Raw genomic sequence first — 15,683 nt, forward strand, 5'->3', positions numbered from 1 at the left:
AAGCTATAGTATTAGCAAAAAAAAAATCAAAGTGTCAAGGCTATTTTTGGTTACGTAAATATAAACATGAGAAGATTAAAATCAGTGATTTAAATCAAGGTTTCCTACTTGCTGATTTAAGTAATGGTTAAAATCGGCCTGTCCAATCCTTTTGGTTTAGGCCCGTCTATCCTGGTATCTAACTTCAGACATTCTGGACCTGATTTCCAAAGGTGCTGAGCATCCGTAACGCCAATGATTTAGTCACTATAGCTGGGATCTACACGGGGACTTAAGCACTGTGATGCCCACCATGGCAACATCTAACTGTTAGACACCTAGAAAGTCCATAGGAACAACACTGTGATCCACAAAGACAGGTGCCTAGGCTCCCTGTACAATGAATGGGAAGAGACCGGCCCCTTAGACTGCGCTCCACAAAAGGCAGCACGCTAGGCAGGAAGCCGCCTAGCCTAGCTAATGGGAGATGCCAACAAGACGGGTGTCTGCTAAGCCCACCCTTTTCTCAGGGTGAGGCCCCTATCTCTGCTGGCCATTCACAAATGACAACTGCTTTCCCGGAGACAAGCGGCTCAGGCACCGAAGGCGGCTCTTGCAGGAGCGAGGTTGATGCCGTGGGAGGAGGTGGTGCCACTTTATAACTTCTGGCCCAGTGGTTAGAGCACTCGCCTGGAGCATGGGAGACCCTGGGTCTATCCACCTGCCCCAATCACGCTATCATTTATCCACAGCTTCCTCAGGAGAGACGGAGGGGACCACACATCAGAATGTGCCCCCTAGCTCAGGGGTTGCAGCACCCTCCTGTGACGTGTGAGACCCCTCTGGCAGAGAGGAGGGAACTGGACCTAGGCCTGCCACATCTAACCCCTGCACTGAAAGTTCTGAGGTGGGCATCACCACCATCTCCTTCTCCGGTTAGTTTTGAATGGGACCCAATGCAGTAAGCAGCCTCTGAGCATGCCTACCGAACCACCTCTGAGCACGCCTACCAAACCATCTCCTGCACAAAACTTAGTCTCCCCCTGGTTGGTGAACCACTCTGAGCTTAGGTGAGACAAGTGCCTGGGCTCCTAGAGGGAGGGAGCGGTACACATGCCCCAGCATCTGAAACTTAAACAGCTGGGGAATTTGCACAGCGGAAAGTAAGGCACCAAGTGAATTTAGGCCCTTACAGGGTTAGGTTGCAGCCAAGCTGGAGTTTTGTGGCTCACAGTGGTGCGTCTTGGTAACCTGAAGAATGGGGCACCCAAAATCAGAGGCCGCTCTTGAAACATTAGCCCACGTGTTGCACAGGGAATCAGTGCTGAGCTGGAAAGTCTTTCACTTCCCTGCTCTGGCTACAAGAGCACCCTGCCTCCTCCCTGTCAATTCACTCCCAGACAGTCAAAAAGGATACTGCAGTAGGGAACAGGGAGATAGGGTGCCCTCCAGGACAAGTGAGACCCAGGGCTCAGGAAGGACTGGTCAGCTTCAAGTGGACCATGCTCACTCTATCCCATGTAGCTCCTTCGGTTTATATTAGGAACTGGCTTTTTAAGACCCCCAGGCCTCACCAGGTCTCATGTAGTTTATTAGCCTGGGAGATGGGAGCCCTCTAAGATAAAATTTCACCCATGGTCAGATTTGTATTTATGTCTGAATTGTGGTGAAAAACCACAAAAGCGACATGACTCTCAACCTCTGTGCACAGCTGCAACCCAAGGGAAATCCTACACGGGTTATTAAACAGATCCTGAGTGAACCACCATGATATTTTCAAGCATTACCTTTCATACAGCAAATGTAGGTGTAAATTAGCTCTGGATGCCACACAGAGTTTAAGATTGTCGGAAATCTCCTCCTGTGTAGGGACAGGGTTGATACCAAACACAATGTTTCTTTCCAGGCCAGAAAAGCGGCGTATGCTATCGAGAACAATGCCATGTCCCAGCACGTTAGCTGCTGTTGTGAAATATGCACCCAGTCTGAAATGCCTCATCATCTCTCTCATTTTGGGTTGCAGTATGTGACTATACCTATCTATCTCTTTCGTCGTGTTGCACAGGATAGCAATGTCTTTCCCAGAGTAACCACTTCGGAAATATCGGCGACAGGTGTCAACCACATATGTCACTATTTCATCCTTGTCCAAGTTTTCTTCTACCCTACAAACACCTGGCAGGGGGTGGCCACATTCGGCTTCATTTAGCAGCATTCTTAACCGCTCAGAAGGAATATCAATTTGTGGACGTTCTACAATATTTTGCATCTCTTGTACCATGGTATTGTATATCTGGGTGGCATTCCGGACCCCTACAGTTAGCCACTCCTGAGGACAGTGTTCTGATGGATGTGGAAGACCGCACGGAAATGGGTGACTTGTTTGTAAATAGTCCAAGAAGATCCAGAGAACACCAGGTTCACAATGTCCATGTCCTTGGGTGATGCGCTGAGCTTTGTCGTACCAATCGCCATCCTCTGACCGGAAATTCTGGGCCTCATCAATTACTATGTGCTTCACTGATGGATCGTAATTCCCATTTAAGAAACCAGCTCGGGTCACAGACTGGCAAATGTTTCTCCTTCTACAAAATAAAAGAAGACATTTGGCATGCTTAGTGTGAATTTTCTGTTGGTTTGTGCAGCCAAACCAATTTAGAGGAGTGACAAGTGTATCAAATCACCTCCTTCTGGGTATGAACAAGCTTGCAAACTTTTTGCTTTTAAGATTTGGCTTCTGATTATTTAAAAAAACAAAATTTACAAAGGGCAACATACATTCATCAATTACCTACATGCTTTCGGTGCTGTTACATCAAAAACAGCACACCTCCAATAGGAGAGCTTTTACTCACCCAAATAGTGCACGTATCTGATATAACAACAATAGAGGTATAAAACACTTAGTAGAAGGACACCCAAAAATGTACAGGAACTCCTCACTTAAAATCATCCCGATGTTAAGTTGCTGATCAATTAGGGAACATGCTCATTTAAAGTTGTGCAATGCTCCCTTCTAATGTTTTGGCAGCCGCCTGTTTTGTCCGCTGCTTTCAGGAAGAGCAGCCCGTTGCAGCTAGCTGGTGGGTGGTTGGAACCAGGGTGGACCAGCAGCCCCCCCTATCAGCTCCTCGCTCCCCTAAGTTCCCTGTGCAGCAGCTGTCCCTCCCCCCCACTGCCATGTGCTGCTCATACCTTCTGCCTTGGAGCTGCTCCCAGAGACTCCTGCTTGCTATATGGGGGGGAGGGAGGAAGTGGGGGGCTAGTGTCAGGGTGTCCCCCCCGCTCCTGCACCCCACTTACCATAGAGCAGGGACACACAACGGAGGGAGGGAGCTTCTAGGCAGTAGCTGCCATCTCAGGTCTCAGAAAGCTGATTTAATTAACAAGGCAGTGTACTTAAGCCTTGGGCCAGCTACTTAAAGGGGAAATGCACTTTTTTTCCTCACACAAACAGGGTGTGTGTGTCTATCTGCCCTCCCTCCTTTCCTGCTGCCTTGTAGTTTGTTGTGAGAGTGAACCCTTGAGGGCTCAGTCAATTGCTAGTTCATTTAGCAGTGAGGCATTCCCTGGGAAATATCCCACCCTCTGACTCCTCCACCTCAACCAAGCTTCACAATCATCATCACTGTGCACCAGTATTAAATTGTTTGTTTAAAACTTATACTGTGTGTGTGTGTATATATATATTAGTCTTTTGTCTGGTGAAAAAAATTTCCCTGGAACCTAACCTAACCTCATTTACATTAATTCTTATGGGGAAATTGGATTTGCTTAACATCGTTTCGCTTAGTCGCAGTTTTCAGGAACATAACTACAACGTTAAGTGAAGAGTTCCAGTATTATAATTATTGGGAGACATCTCATGCAGATTGTCTGAAGGATGCCATGTTATGTAGTCCCACACAAAATTTTGGTGTTGATTATTAGTTTGTTACTCCAGTGCTTAAAATCACTATAGACACTACACAATAAGATATTACAGAAGACAAGCAAGCATTATAAGGTGCTGCAACAGCCAATTCAGGCGATTTGTATAATTGTTCTATTACCTTGACAGTTCATACACTCAGATAATGACAATATCGATATGTAAAAATTGCTTACACAGATTACAGACGTACTTAGGATCTCATTCAATATGAGCCTTATTCTCATTTAAATTAAGCCCCGTTACACTGTTCTGTCCTGAGTGTAAATGTGAACAGGGCCATTATAATGAGGATCTCTTTTGGTATAAACATGATTTCAGTATTTGATGTGGGTCAGTGCGCACATGTTGGCTGGGAAGTGGCTCAACTGGACACCCCAGGGTCTGAAGAGTGAAACACCACCTGGCTGGCCACTGGGGTGCGGGGCTGGGAGAATCAATCTTGACTCCTGGGGTGAAGGAGCTCTGCCGCCTTCTGCATCACTGGCGGCCCTTCCCCTCCTGGCAGACAGTGCGGAGCAGAAAGCAGTTACCAGCTGATTCACCAGCCACTTCCTTACCCTGAGCAGCAACAGCACATGGGTGTGCTTGGACAGCAGAGACAGGACTTGAAGGGAGGCTGGGGATGGGGGCAACACAGTGTTGAGGGGTGGGACAAGACCTCAGTGCTGGAGAGGGGAGATGGGAGGAGAGGCGACAGGAAGAATTGAGGAGGAGGGGGCTGCTGGTTTGGGAGGACTAGAAGCAATGGTAGCGTGGGAGGAAGAATGGAATAGCTCTGGGTAAAGAGAGACTGGTAGAGAAAACAGGGACGGGAGAAACATTAGGACCAAGGGAGGGAAATGATGGAGCGGAAACGCTGAAGGTAAAATGTGAGGAAGGCTCCACAGAGCATCTGGCAGAAACCAAAACTGACCTTCCCCACACTCACCCTCAAGGGAGGAGAGGAACAGAAACCCTGTCCGGTGTCCCCTAGAGCTGAATCCCCTCTGGGTGCAGGGGGTTAGGGGGCCCACAGAAGTGCAATTTTCCCATCCCAGTTGAGGGGTGAATCTCACACAAGTTGTTTTAAGATGGTGTAGTGGGGTGACCACCCGCTCCAGCCCAGAAGGGCTTAAAACAGCCCAGGAGAGGGCTGTGGCTGGGGCAAGAAGCCTGGGCTGATTGGGGAAAGCAGGCTCAGCTGGGGCCATGCCCCAATCAGGCCCAGCTGGCCCCTATAAAAGGCCAGGGAAGCCAGACGCAGCAGTCTCCCTCTGCCTGTAGAGAGAGAAGGGCCTGGCTGCAGGGACCTGAGCAGAGTACCGGAGTGGAGCAGGGCTGGGGAAAGGCAGAGGAGCTGGGGAGCTCCTGTCTGGAAAGCCCCAGGCTGCGGCCTAGCAGAAGGCCAATGGGTACTGGGGGTTGCAGAGGGCAGCCCAGGGTAGGCCAAGGCAGCAGGTCCAAACCCTCCTTGCCAGTGCTGAGTAGGCTGATACTGCAGTCTGCCCCAGGGCGCGGGGGCTAGACAATGACTGGCAGTAGCCTGATACTGAGGCGAGGTGGGACCTAGTGGGTGGGGGTTTCCTGGGGAGGGGAGACCCTAAGACTGAGGGGTTACTGCCAGGGGGGCAGCACCCCATGTAAAAGGGCACCAGGTCCAGGGAGGGACACAGGGGCCAGAGGACAGGTGGATCACCGGCCTGCAGAGGGTGCTCTGGAGCTGAATTGAGCTAATTCCCAGAAGTCACCAGCAGGAGGCGCTGCAGGGGTGAGTCTGCTCATCTACAGATGGATGTCAAAAAAGGCCTCCCAAATGCCATTAATACCTGCCCATGCTGTCCAATAACATGCAAACTACCCTCTCACCTATCGCATCATCTCAGCACTGGAAAACTTCCGATTGATAATAATCCACTTTACCTCTTATTTGTCTGATCCTACTTAGCAGAGCCGCATTGGTGGAAAATTATGAGTTGATGGCTTGTTTGTAGACAAGGCCTGAGAAAACAGTGATCCATTTCTTGAATGCAGAAGAAAGTTCTTTTCAACGACTGAGGCCTTGGCTACACTTGAGAGTTGCAGCGCTGGTGGTGGCTTTACTGCGCTGTAACTCACTCCCTGTCCACACTGGCAAGGCACATACAGCGCTGTATCTCCCTGGCTACAGCGCTGCATGTACTCCACCTCGACAAGAGGAATAAAGAGAATAGCGCTGCTGCTGCAGCGCTGGGGTGCCAGTGTAAACAGGGAATAATCTTAGTACGCTGTAACTGACCTCCGGAAGCTTCCCATGATGCTTTTAAGTAAAGATTACTGTCTTTGTTTTGTTGTGATGCCTCTGTTTGTTTTGTTGTGAACTCAGGGCTCCCAAAGCTGCTTATCAAAAAAACAAAGACAGCTCCTGTTTGCTCGAGCAGAGGCGGGGGATCTCCCTTTGGAACACCCACAGCTAGTGTTTGCTTGGGGAAGGAAGGGGCTTGAGGACAGAAGCAGCAGGGGGGGGGGGAGGGGTCTGTTTCAGAGCGGCTGTTTATCTGGTCTGTGAGGCAAAAAACAAAGAGGGCTATTTGCTTTCAGTGAATGAGAGAGGGGTAGGGGAAGGGGTCGGAACTTGCAAGGCAGCTGCTGACAGAGTGTCGGCTCCAAAAATCCACTCTCTCTCTCTCCCCCACGCTCCCTGTCACCCTCCCCTTTTGAAAAGCACGTTGCAGCCACTTGAACGCTGGGATAGCTGCCCATAATGCACCGCTCCCAATGCCGCTGCAGATGCTGCAAATGTGGCCACGACAGTGCGCTGGCAGCTGTCAGTGTGGCCAGACTGCAGCGCTTTCCCTACTCAGCTGTACGAAGACGGGTTTAACTCCCAGCGCTGTACAGCTGCAAGTGTAGCCATACCCTGAGAAATTTTTTTTGCCAATCAATAAACATATATGCCCCATCGTCCCTTTGATATTATTTAACAGCACAGTTTTTTTGAATTAGCTACAAAACACTTACTCCACAATTATTTTCAGAGGCTGGTTCTCACAAATGTAGAGAATCTCATCAGATCTGCAGCGGAACACGTTCTTTATCCTCTCTATGATATTCAGGGCCACAACTGTCTTCCCCGTTCCTGGCAGGCCGTAGATAAACAGCTTCTTGAATTTGTGAAGATTCTTTGTTAGTATCTCATACTGTTTAATGGTGAGAAGGTTGAGAAATTCACGGCCAAGCCTGTCACTTAAGAAGGATCTAAAACTCAACAAGATTATCACAAGTGAGTGAAGTAAGTCTGGCATGTCATTGGGCAAGAGAACATAGGAAAGGGGATACCTGACTTGTACACGTGAGTCATTATTCCGCGCTCTGTTAGTTCCAAGCTGTAGGAGATGAGGAATCATGCACACTTTCTGAGTGTATCCCCCATCGTTTACCAGTTTTTGCTTTAACGTACAAGCAATAGGTTGTGAATATTCAAACCCAGCCATGGAACAATCCTTCGTGACCGTGTACAGCGTTGGGTATTTGCCTGAGGCTATTAAGAGAGCATCACAGACAACATGCTCATTCTCTGGCAATCCAACAGCAACAGCCCAGCTTCTTGCAAATATCAGGAGTCCCTGAGAATATTGCAGCTTTTCCATTTGCTCGTTCATTAAATCCTCCAGCCCTGGATACTCTGAGAACAGCTCTTCGCTGAGGTTGTCTGGTTTGTATGTTATCCCATTACCATTTGCTAGAAATTGAGAGAATTAGGGGGAAAATAACATTTTTATGATTCTTTTTTTTCAAAATCACTATAAGGCCGTTTTAAAAAGTTATTCCATCTGAATTTATGGTTGAAAATATATTGCAATTCATCAGCTAGCAAAATTGAAAGGAGTATTATGAAAAGTAAAAGTGCTGGGAAATATTTCTGACATTGAAAGGAATTATTTCACATTTCCTTAACTTTGTATTTCCCAGATTTGAGGGCATTGGGTTATTGCTTTTTAAGTAGATGAAAGCAACCAGACCTGAATACAAACATCTTTTCCTTATTAATTTACTGTTGGAGATGTGTGTCTCTGTTACCAATGCTCTGCAGTCAATACTATTGACTGCAATTTCCACTGCATGCATTCGACGAAGTGAGTATTCACCCACGAAAGCTCATGCTCCAATACGTCTGTTAGTCTGTAAGGTGCCACAGGATTCTTTGCTGCTTTTACAGATCCAGACTAACACGGCAACCCCTCTGATAGTCAATACTATGTTTCACGTGCACATTGTACAAGACAGTTGCTATTCCACTTTAGAAAAAAGGAAAACAGAAACTCATTCAAGAAAATGTTACGATGAAATGTTGGCAGAAGTAAAGGATCACAAGGGAAGATAAGTGAGAATTTGGGTGACCTAAGCTGTGTATTTTGCTTATTTTTCCAAATGTTTAAAGGGAATCTTAATTAAGAATTACAGGCATTCCATATTTTAGTTTTTTGTTTTGAGATTTTTTTAAACTGCAACATTCCCTTACGGCATTTGTCCAAAAAGTGTAGTGGTATGAGTACTCAACCTTTGGAGTTTGTCCGCATTACAAAGTAGTATTGTATTTGTGATAATGAGGTAAAGGACTTTGACTTGGTGAGTTGTGTGTGGTATATCTGGGGAAGCAGAGAGAATGTGTTTTATGTAACTGCATTTCCTGTACATTTTGGTTTTGCACAGCTGCGCAGACGGAGATTTAAGTGTTCTACAACTGGCAAACATCTAGACCTGGTTATCTCTAGGAAATGCTCCTTCCTCAGCAGGTCCACCTGTAGATAAATCTCTGTATTAAGCATCTTCACATAACTTACATAGGATTTTGTATTATGCCTCTTCATATAACCCTGTATTAAGCTATTTTCATACATCTTTGTATCCAGACCTTTGATATAGGAACTTTGTATCAGATCCCTATGTAGAAAAACTTATAGAAAACTTTGTGTTAAGCCTTGGTATAATGTTATAGCCCCTAAGGATAGTTAAAGTAGAAGAAAAATGTCTTTTTGCTAGTAGAATAAGATCTCTCCCCCCACCACTCCCTTAATCAATTGCCCTGTTGAATGAACGAGGTGTGAATGAGCCAGCTGTGGAAGGCAGCACCTCTACACAGTTGCAACCCTTGGAGAGGGGATGGAAGCCAGACCCAAGGACAATAAAACGTGTCAAGTGGGCTCATTAAAGAAGAGCAGACAGATTGACGGCCTCGGGGGTTAGAAGCCAGCACCTTCTTTTGGAAACACCCTCTTTGCAGCATTGGGACAACACGCAGAAGAAAGCAGGACAAAGGACCAAGGGACACAGACACAGATTTTGAATCTGGTACAGATTTGCATGAGAGGGAAGCTGCTATAAATGTGAGGTGTCTTGCAGAAGACCCCGGGTCTCCTCCTGTCAACATGGGAGCATCGATCCGGATCAGCAGAAGCCTGGCTCCACCCCCTCCCCCATCTAACTCACCCAGGCAGTGCAGTTAGGGGAGCAACTTATTGGTAACAACAAGACGGAGTGTGCTTGTGTGAGTGCATGAGTGTAATATATATCATGCACATGACACAGTGTTAACTAATGCATGTATTACTAATAAATGTGGTGTTTTGCCTTATTCCCCCTGAAAAGATCCTGTGCAGTACTTTTAAGTACAACACACCTTCCCCTACAAAGTCTCAGTGAACTGTTTGAATTCCTCCTCGCTCTTTTAATTAGATCAAGCCATATTATTCAGGTGACCAATCTCACAGCCCAAATATTAAATACTAACATCAGTGACATTGTGAAGAACCCACAAACTGCAGACAGTATATGTTTCATTAAACAGTTATGAACACTGAAACCTCTCATATCTAACAGGACTGGTTTGAAAATGATTCCCAAACAAAGCAAAACTTTGATGAATTTTGGCTTTTTTTTTTAAATTAGCCTTATTTTATCAGACATTATTATGTTTAAAATATAAAATGCCATTCAACTTAGATAATGTTTTCACCCCTCAGCCACATGAATTGAACCAATCTGGAATAATAATAGAAAAATAGTCGCAGGTATATTCCTAAACAAACAGGCCAAGTTCAGTTCATTGCTATTCATCAAAGTCTCCGTCTGCGTTCGCAAACAGTCTGACAGCCAAGTGATTATTCAGAAAAATACTTGACAATCCTGAATTTGTCTCAAATATTGAGACAAATAGTTGATCTATCATTTTGTAACAGAAGCTTGCTAATTATTCCCTAGTCTCTTGTCTAAAATGCGTTGATCCTCCAGTCTTGGAGCAAAAACAATCACATGAGACATATTATAGATCAGGAACAGAGAATGAATAGTGAATAGTTAACAGGAACTGTTAACAAACAACCCAGCCTTACTTATTTGGAGAACAGATTCAGTTTCATGACTATTCTTAGAAATCAGGAAAGATTCAGGACTGATTCATTTCCAAAAAAGGGCCTACATTGTAATCCTGAATATATTTGTAAGAAAACTCCACTTTGGCCAGTTTAAGCAGAATTTCAAGCAAATTATATTTTAAGGAAATCCAGCAAACCCAACCAAAATGTAAATATTATGGGTAGGATTTTCAAAAGCACTCAGCCTTAGTTTAACTCTTCCCATTACATTCAATGAGAGTATTTACCACTGACTTCTATGAGAGTAAAGTTAGGTCAATCCTGTGCGCTTTTGAAAATCCCTCCATAAAGCTCTAGCAAATTCACATTTTAATATTGAAGAACATAAACATACATCAGGACACTCATTTAACATACAATAATGCTATGGCAGCCACAGCTTTCTTAGGTGAAAAACACTGAAATAAGAATTAAATATCACATCGATAGGATCACTTGAAATCACTTGTTCTTGCCTTGAGTGCAGAGGACTGGACCTTTTGAGGTCCCTTCAGTCCTACACTTCTATGATCATTTGTATACATGTAGCAAGTGGGGGAGTGCGCTGTCCAGGGAACAAGGATTCAGAGAGGTCAATATGAAGACCTACCAGTTGGTCTCTTTTAACCAGTTCATACAATGTTTTAGTGCATGCTGGCCTCATAATTATTTGAAAATTATGTGAGGCAAAAGGGGAATAAGTAATTTACTATTCCCTTTTAACATTCATTCTAAATGGAAATCTTCAATCATCATGTCAAAATATGTAAACCAGAATTAAACTACAAAAGCATACCTGGAAATAGAGATTCTTGCAGATCACGCAGACAAGCGAGGCCTTTGTTGGAAAACACAGTTTTGGTGAGTGGGGGTGCACATGACACACTCAGCTCAGTTCTGAAAGCTTCACACAAATTTAAAATCTCTAGAAACATAAATTAAAGCTCATGTTAATACACTATTACTGCACCTTTTCACCACCATAAAGAGTTCTACTCTGTATGCACAGAACTGATTTAGTTTTTCTATTGTAAATGAACTGGTGCAGCATATGCACCCTGTGGAAACTTCAAATGAGATGAGATTAATTAATTTAACTGGAGGTGCTTATCTGGGAACCCATCCACAGCTGCAGTGTGTCCCGCTTTGGGTGGCTGAGAGGGTTATTGCCACAAGCTGGGGGTAGGCAGTGGGATTTTGGTTGCAAAGAATTGTTATCCCTCCATTCCTGTGGCAATCATCAAGGGAGGAGAGGCATAAATCAGGAAAAGGCATAAATCAGGACCATGATATTGGATCTTGGTCCTGTTGTTTTCATGTGTAATTATCTCCTGGATAAGTATCCCTAGTTTTTGGTTCATGCTAATGAATGAAAAGTTGGAAGCCAAATAAGGTTTCCACAATTTATGATTAGATTAAAAATTGATGGCCCTCAAGCTTGGTTTGTATTGTCAAAGCTCATGTAGATGATTTTGCAGGATTTGGGTTGGCACAGTTGGTGTAGACTGGTTATTGGGTGCAGCATAAACCAAAGATTATAGGGCAAGTGTGTTTGCAACTGACCAAAAGAGCAGAAGGCTACTCTGCTTAAGTGTAACTTAGAATAGCAGGTACAGTAATACAATTTCAGACAGAAGTCCCTATAACCTTGTAAGAGTCTGGGGTAGCAACCAGTGACTTACGTTACCAATGGCACCGCCATGCTAGAAATACCGACGTTAGTGCTAATATGGAAAAATAAACTACACATTTTGATATTTTTTCCCCATGTTGACCTGGGTCAGTTGCCATCATCAAGGCTGTCCATTCATTGGCTGTCATCCTCATGATCTCATTGTCCTTCACAGTCCATGAATCCGGAGTCTCCGAAAACACAGCACAACAAAACAGATGGATTCTCACAGCACAGACGTAACCATACAAGTTTTGATCTTTATCATACACGTCCAGCATTTTGCATTCTAAGTTCACTCCAGGCAGAGAACTGCAGAAATGTGAAATGGGTAATTTCCCCTTAACATGTTCTATTGCTTCTTTTAATTCATTTATATTTACTTTGTCCTTCCTACATCCAACAACTGTCCCATTATCATCCACTCCAATAAATAAAAATCCTCCTTGTGTGTTTGCAAAGGCAGAGATGTAATTTGGCAGGATCTCTTTAATGTATTTCAAAATGTTCTTTGTTGCAAAATTCTTAAATTCAACATGTGCTGACTCAGTGAAATTTAGTTTTTCCCCAATGCAGAGGAAGTCTCTTTGATAAAATCTTTCAGCAGACGTATACATGTTTTGTTCCTGCTGAACGTCACTTAGTAGAGCTTTCTTAGCTCTTGGTTCTGTCTCATCACGTTTTCTCCTGGCAGAAACTCCCTTCTCTTTGAGAAATAGTGCTGCTTCGGTAGGACTCATGCTGTCAGTTCGAGTCAAAGATCTTTGGCACAAGCGTGTTCTTAGGCTGCAAATACGGGGTGAAGATGAACCGTCACTGCTCCATGATTTCACAAAAATCAACACACACTTGTTTTCCTGCATATATTCAAAATCAAAATATTTTCGAGACATTTTAGATGGAGTAAGTTCTGTAAGGGCTTTTTCTATATCCTGTCCAATCCCATGTTCTGCATAATTGTAGCCCTTATTATCAACCTCTGCCTTTATCACTCCTCCTCCTGAATTCAGCAATGCACATGCTGCTCGGGAAATGTTACCAACTTGTTTCCTTCTCAAATTGCAATCTGTCATCTTGTTCCTGGATTTCTCACCAAAAGTCACTTTTCCCACTTTTACAACCGCATCTGGATAGTCTGTGGACCAATCAACGTAGAGAGGGCTCTCCTCCATGGCCACCAAGTTCCTGAAACAATGAAAGGGACAGGTCTCTCAGAAAACATTACATAGAACAACGTGGGTGGATCTGAAGGCGATGACCCCTCTTCCCAGTATGGGGACATACTGCTGCTTTCCTTGGGAATCACTCGTGGGCAGTACGGATTTGCCCTTTCACTTTCAGAGCGTTTCAGAAGAAACTGAAACACACAGAAAGGAATCAGTCTGTTTAACTCCTCCCTATATGAGCATGGTCTAAATTTCTCCAGTGGAGATTTATTTCCATGTAACAAAGTGCTCTCAGTTTCCATTGTAAGGACAATGAAACTGCGCAACTGTCTCTAAAAGCTGCTAACCCATGTGTGCAAGCAACCGTCTCCAGCAAAACAGCTCCTGTAGCAAAGCTCTGACTTTTTCCTCACCACCTTTTCCAAAACCTACTTAAACATTTAAGGGCCCGGCCCTACAAGCCCCCTGTTTGCAAATCCCCTGCTTCCCAATGCATGTGCAGAATGTTCTCCACTTACAGGACTATCTACATTGTTTGCTTTCACGGATCTTGGCTTTTTCCAACAGATTTATTTGAGCATAAGCTTTCCTGGGTAGAAAATCCCATCTGAAGAAGTGAGGTTTTTTTACCCACGAAAGCTTACACCCAGATAAATCTGTTAGTCTTTAAGGTGCCACCGGCATCCTAGTTGTTTTTGTGGATACAGACTAACACGGCTACCCCTGATACTTGGCTTTTTCTGTGCAGGAAGAAATATCTCAGAAATACCAAGAAACTGATGTAAGCAGAGTGCTCGTGCTCAGGACTGTGATCAAATCAGGATATGAAACTGGAGCCCAGTACCACGCTGCCCATCTGTTTCTTTGTAACCAGGTCAGTTTCTAATGTTAGCAATTGTTCTCAAAGACAAGGAGCCAAATGTTTTACATAATGTCAGCTTTGGTTGGTGGGGGAGGGGGAAATGCCAGGGGAAAGGGGCTGATTTCCAAACTTGAACCCCACTTCACGCCGCTGTGGCAGTGTGAAACAGCGTTAAAGTGGCTGTCAGTGATATTTACACTAACGCCACTCACTTTACACTCCTATGTGAAAATTTGGCCCCACTGAAGTCAGCGGCAAAACTCCAGCGTGTTAAAGTGGTTTTAGTATAAATAAGAATCGGCCCCAATAAAGACCAAGACACAAATGCTGCTCTTGGTAACACAAATTTTAGATGAACTGCAATGACTTTTTAACTGATGTATCAGAGGAGTCACCGTGTTAGTCTGGATCTGTAAAAGCAGCAAAGAGTCTTGTGGCGCCGTATAGACTAACAGACGTTTTGGAGCATGAGCTTTCGTGGGTGAATACCCATTTCGTCAGATGCATGTCGGATGCCTGCATCCGACAAAGTGGGTATTCGCCTACGAAAGCTCATGCTCCAAAATGTCTGTTAGTCTATAAGATGCCACAAGACTCTTTGTTGCTTTTTAACTGATGTTACCCCAGTATTCCTGAGCAGGGGATTTGCCCAGGAATTTAACTTAGATTTCTGATCTACGAGATAGCAGTTAGAAATCACTAATGTGCTTAATAAGAATTGAAATCTGCACCGCAGGCACAGATCTGTGTCCAGGAGGTGCTGTCTCATTTCTCCTGGCCTGTATGGGGAGGAGTGCAGTCTTACCTTGCTTCTGATTTTCTCTTCTGAGTTTGCTCTGCAGACGCAGAACAAGGAGCCTCTATGAACGGATCTAAAGGTCCTGCCTCCCAAGCACTGAAAGAAACTTCCTTCTTGTCCTCAGTTTATTTCACTACCCCCACCCCCGGCTGCTCAGCCCCTGGGTCCTAGAGCTACTGATTTGATCAGACAGGGGGGAGTTTGCAATACAAAGACAAAACAGGCAGAGTTAGATCCTCAGCGCTGAGGGAGATGTGGGGTTAACCTTGAAGAGGTATGTTTCATTAACCTTTTGAGTGCTGCACAGAGAGGCCCATCTAGCAGTAGGACCATAGGCTAGGGAGCCACGAACTGCTGAGCTCTACCCAATCGAAGCCAGAAATAGGATGCTGTAAAACTTCATCTGATTTTTTTTTTACCAACAAAATTATAAAAATAGTACAGCACACTGTGATTCTGCTATAATAGTGTCCACACCCAGAGCCATGCACTGAAATACCTAAAGGTGTGAATTAAAACCCATCTAGTTATTTTGGTCCCAGTTTGCATGTAGACGAGGCCTTAATCTCTCTTTGCCTCCACTCTCACATTTCTACAATGAGGATAATACCACCAGGGGCGGCTCTAGGAATTTGGCCGCCCCAACCAGGGCGGCATGCCGCAGGGGGCGCGCTGCCGGTCACTGGTCCCGCGGCTCCGGGGGACCTCTTGCAGACGTGCCTGCAGAGGGTCCGCTGGTCCCGCGGCTCTGGTGGAGCATCCGCAGGCATGCCTGTGGGAGGTCTACCCCAGCCGTGGGACGAACGGACCCTCCGCAGTCATGCCTGTGGGAGGTCCGCTGGTCCCGCGGCTCCGGTGGACCTCCCGCAGGCATGACTGCGGAAGGTCCGCCGGAGCCGTCTG

General features: G+C 45.1%; 1 protein-coding gene across 1 annotated transcript; it reads right to left on the reverse strand.

Annotated features, from left to right (window-relative positions):
- LOC120387112 (schlafen family member 13-like) lies at nucleotides 1-14,859 on the reverse strand. Its single transcript, XM_039507321.1, has 5 exons — nucleotides 14,787-14,859; nucleotides 12,057-13,138; nucleotides 11,078-11,206; nucleotides 6,890-7,610; nucleotides 1-2,564 (listed from the first exon to the last, which is right to left on the reverse strand). The coding sequence occupies exons 2-5, from the start codon at nucleotides 13,123-13,125 to the stop codon at nucleotides 1,763-1,765; spliced, it is 2,721 nt and encodes a 906-aa protein (XP_039363255.1). The 5' UTR covers nucleotides 13,126-13,138; nucleotides 14,787-14,859; the 3' UTR covers nucleotides 1-1,762.
- Between the last annotated feature and the right edge of the window lie 824 nt (nucleotides 14,860-15,683).

This window comes from Mauremys reevesii, linkage group 20 (genome assembly GCF_016161935.1).
Source record: "Mauremys reevesii isolate NIE-2019 linkage group 20, ASM1616193v1, whole genome shotgun sequence".
Lineage (NCBI taxonomy): Eukaryota > Metazoa > Chordata > Testudines > Geoemydidae > Mauremys > Mauremys reevesii.

Excerpts from the sequence above, each read along its gene's own strand:
- LOC120387112 (XM_039507321.1), bottom strand. The coding sequence starts at position 13,125 with ATGGAGGAGAGCCCTCTCTACGTTGATTGGTCCACAGACTATCCAGAT. Across the intron at positions 11,207-12,056 it reads GATGATGGCAACTGACCCAG|AGATTTTAAATTTGTGTGAA; the intron begins GTCAACATGGGG and ends TTATGTTTCTAG. Across the intron at positions 2,565-6,889 it reads CCTCTGAAAATAATTGTGGA|AAGGAGAAACATTTGCCAGT; the intron begins GTAAGTGTTTTG and ends TTTATTTTGTAG.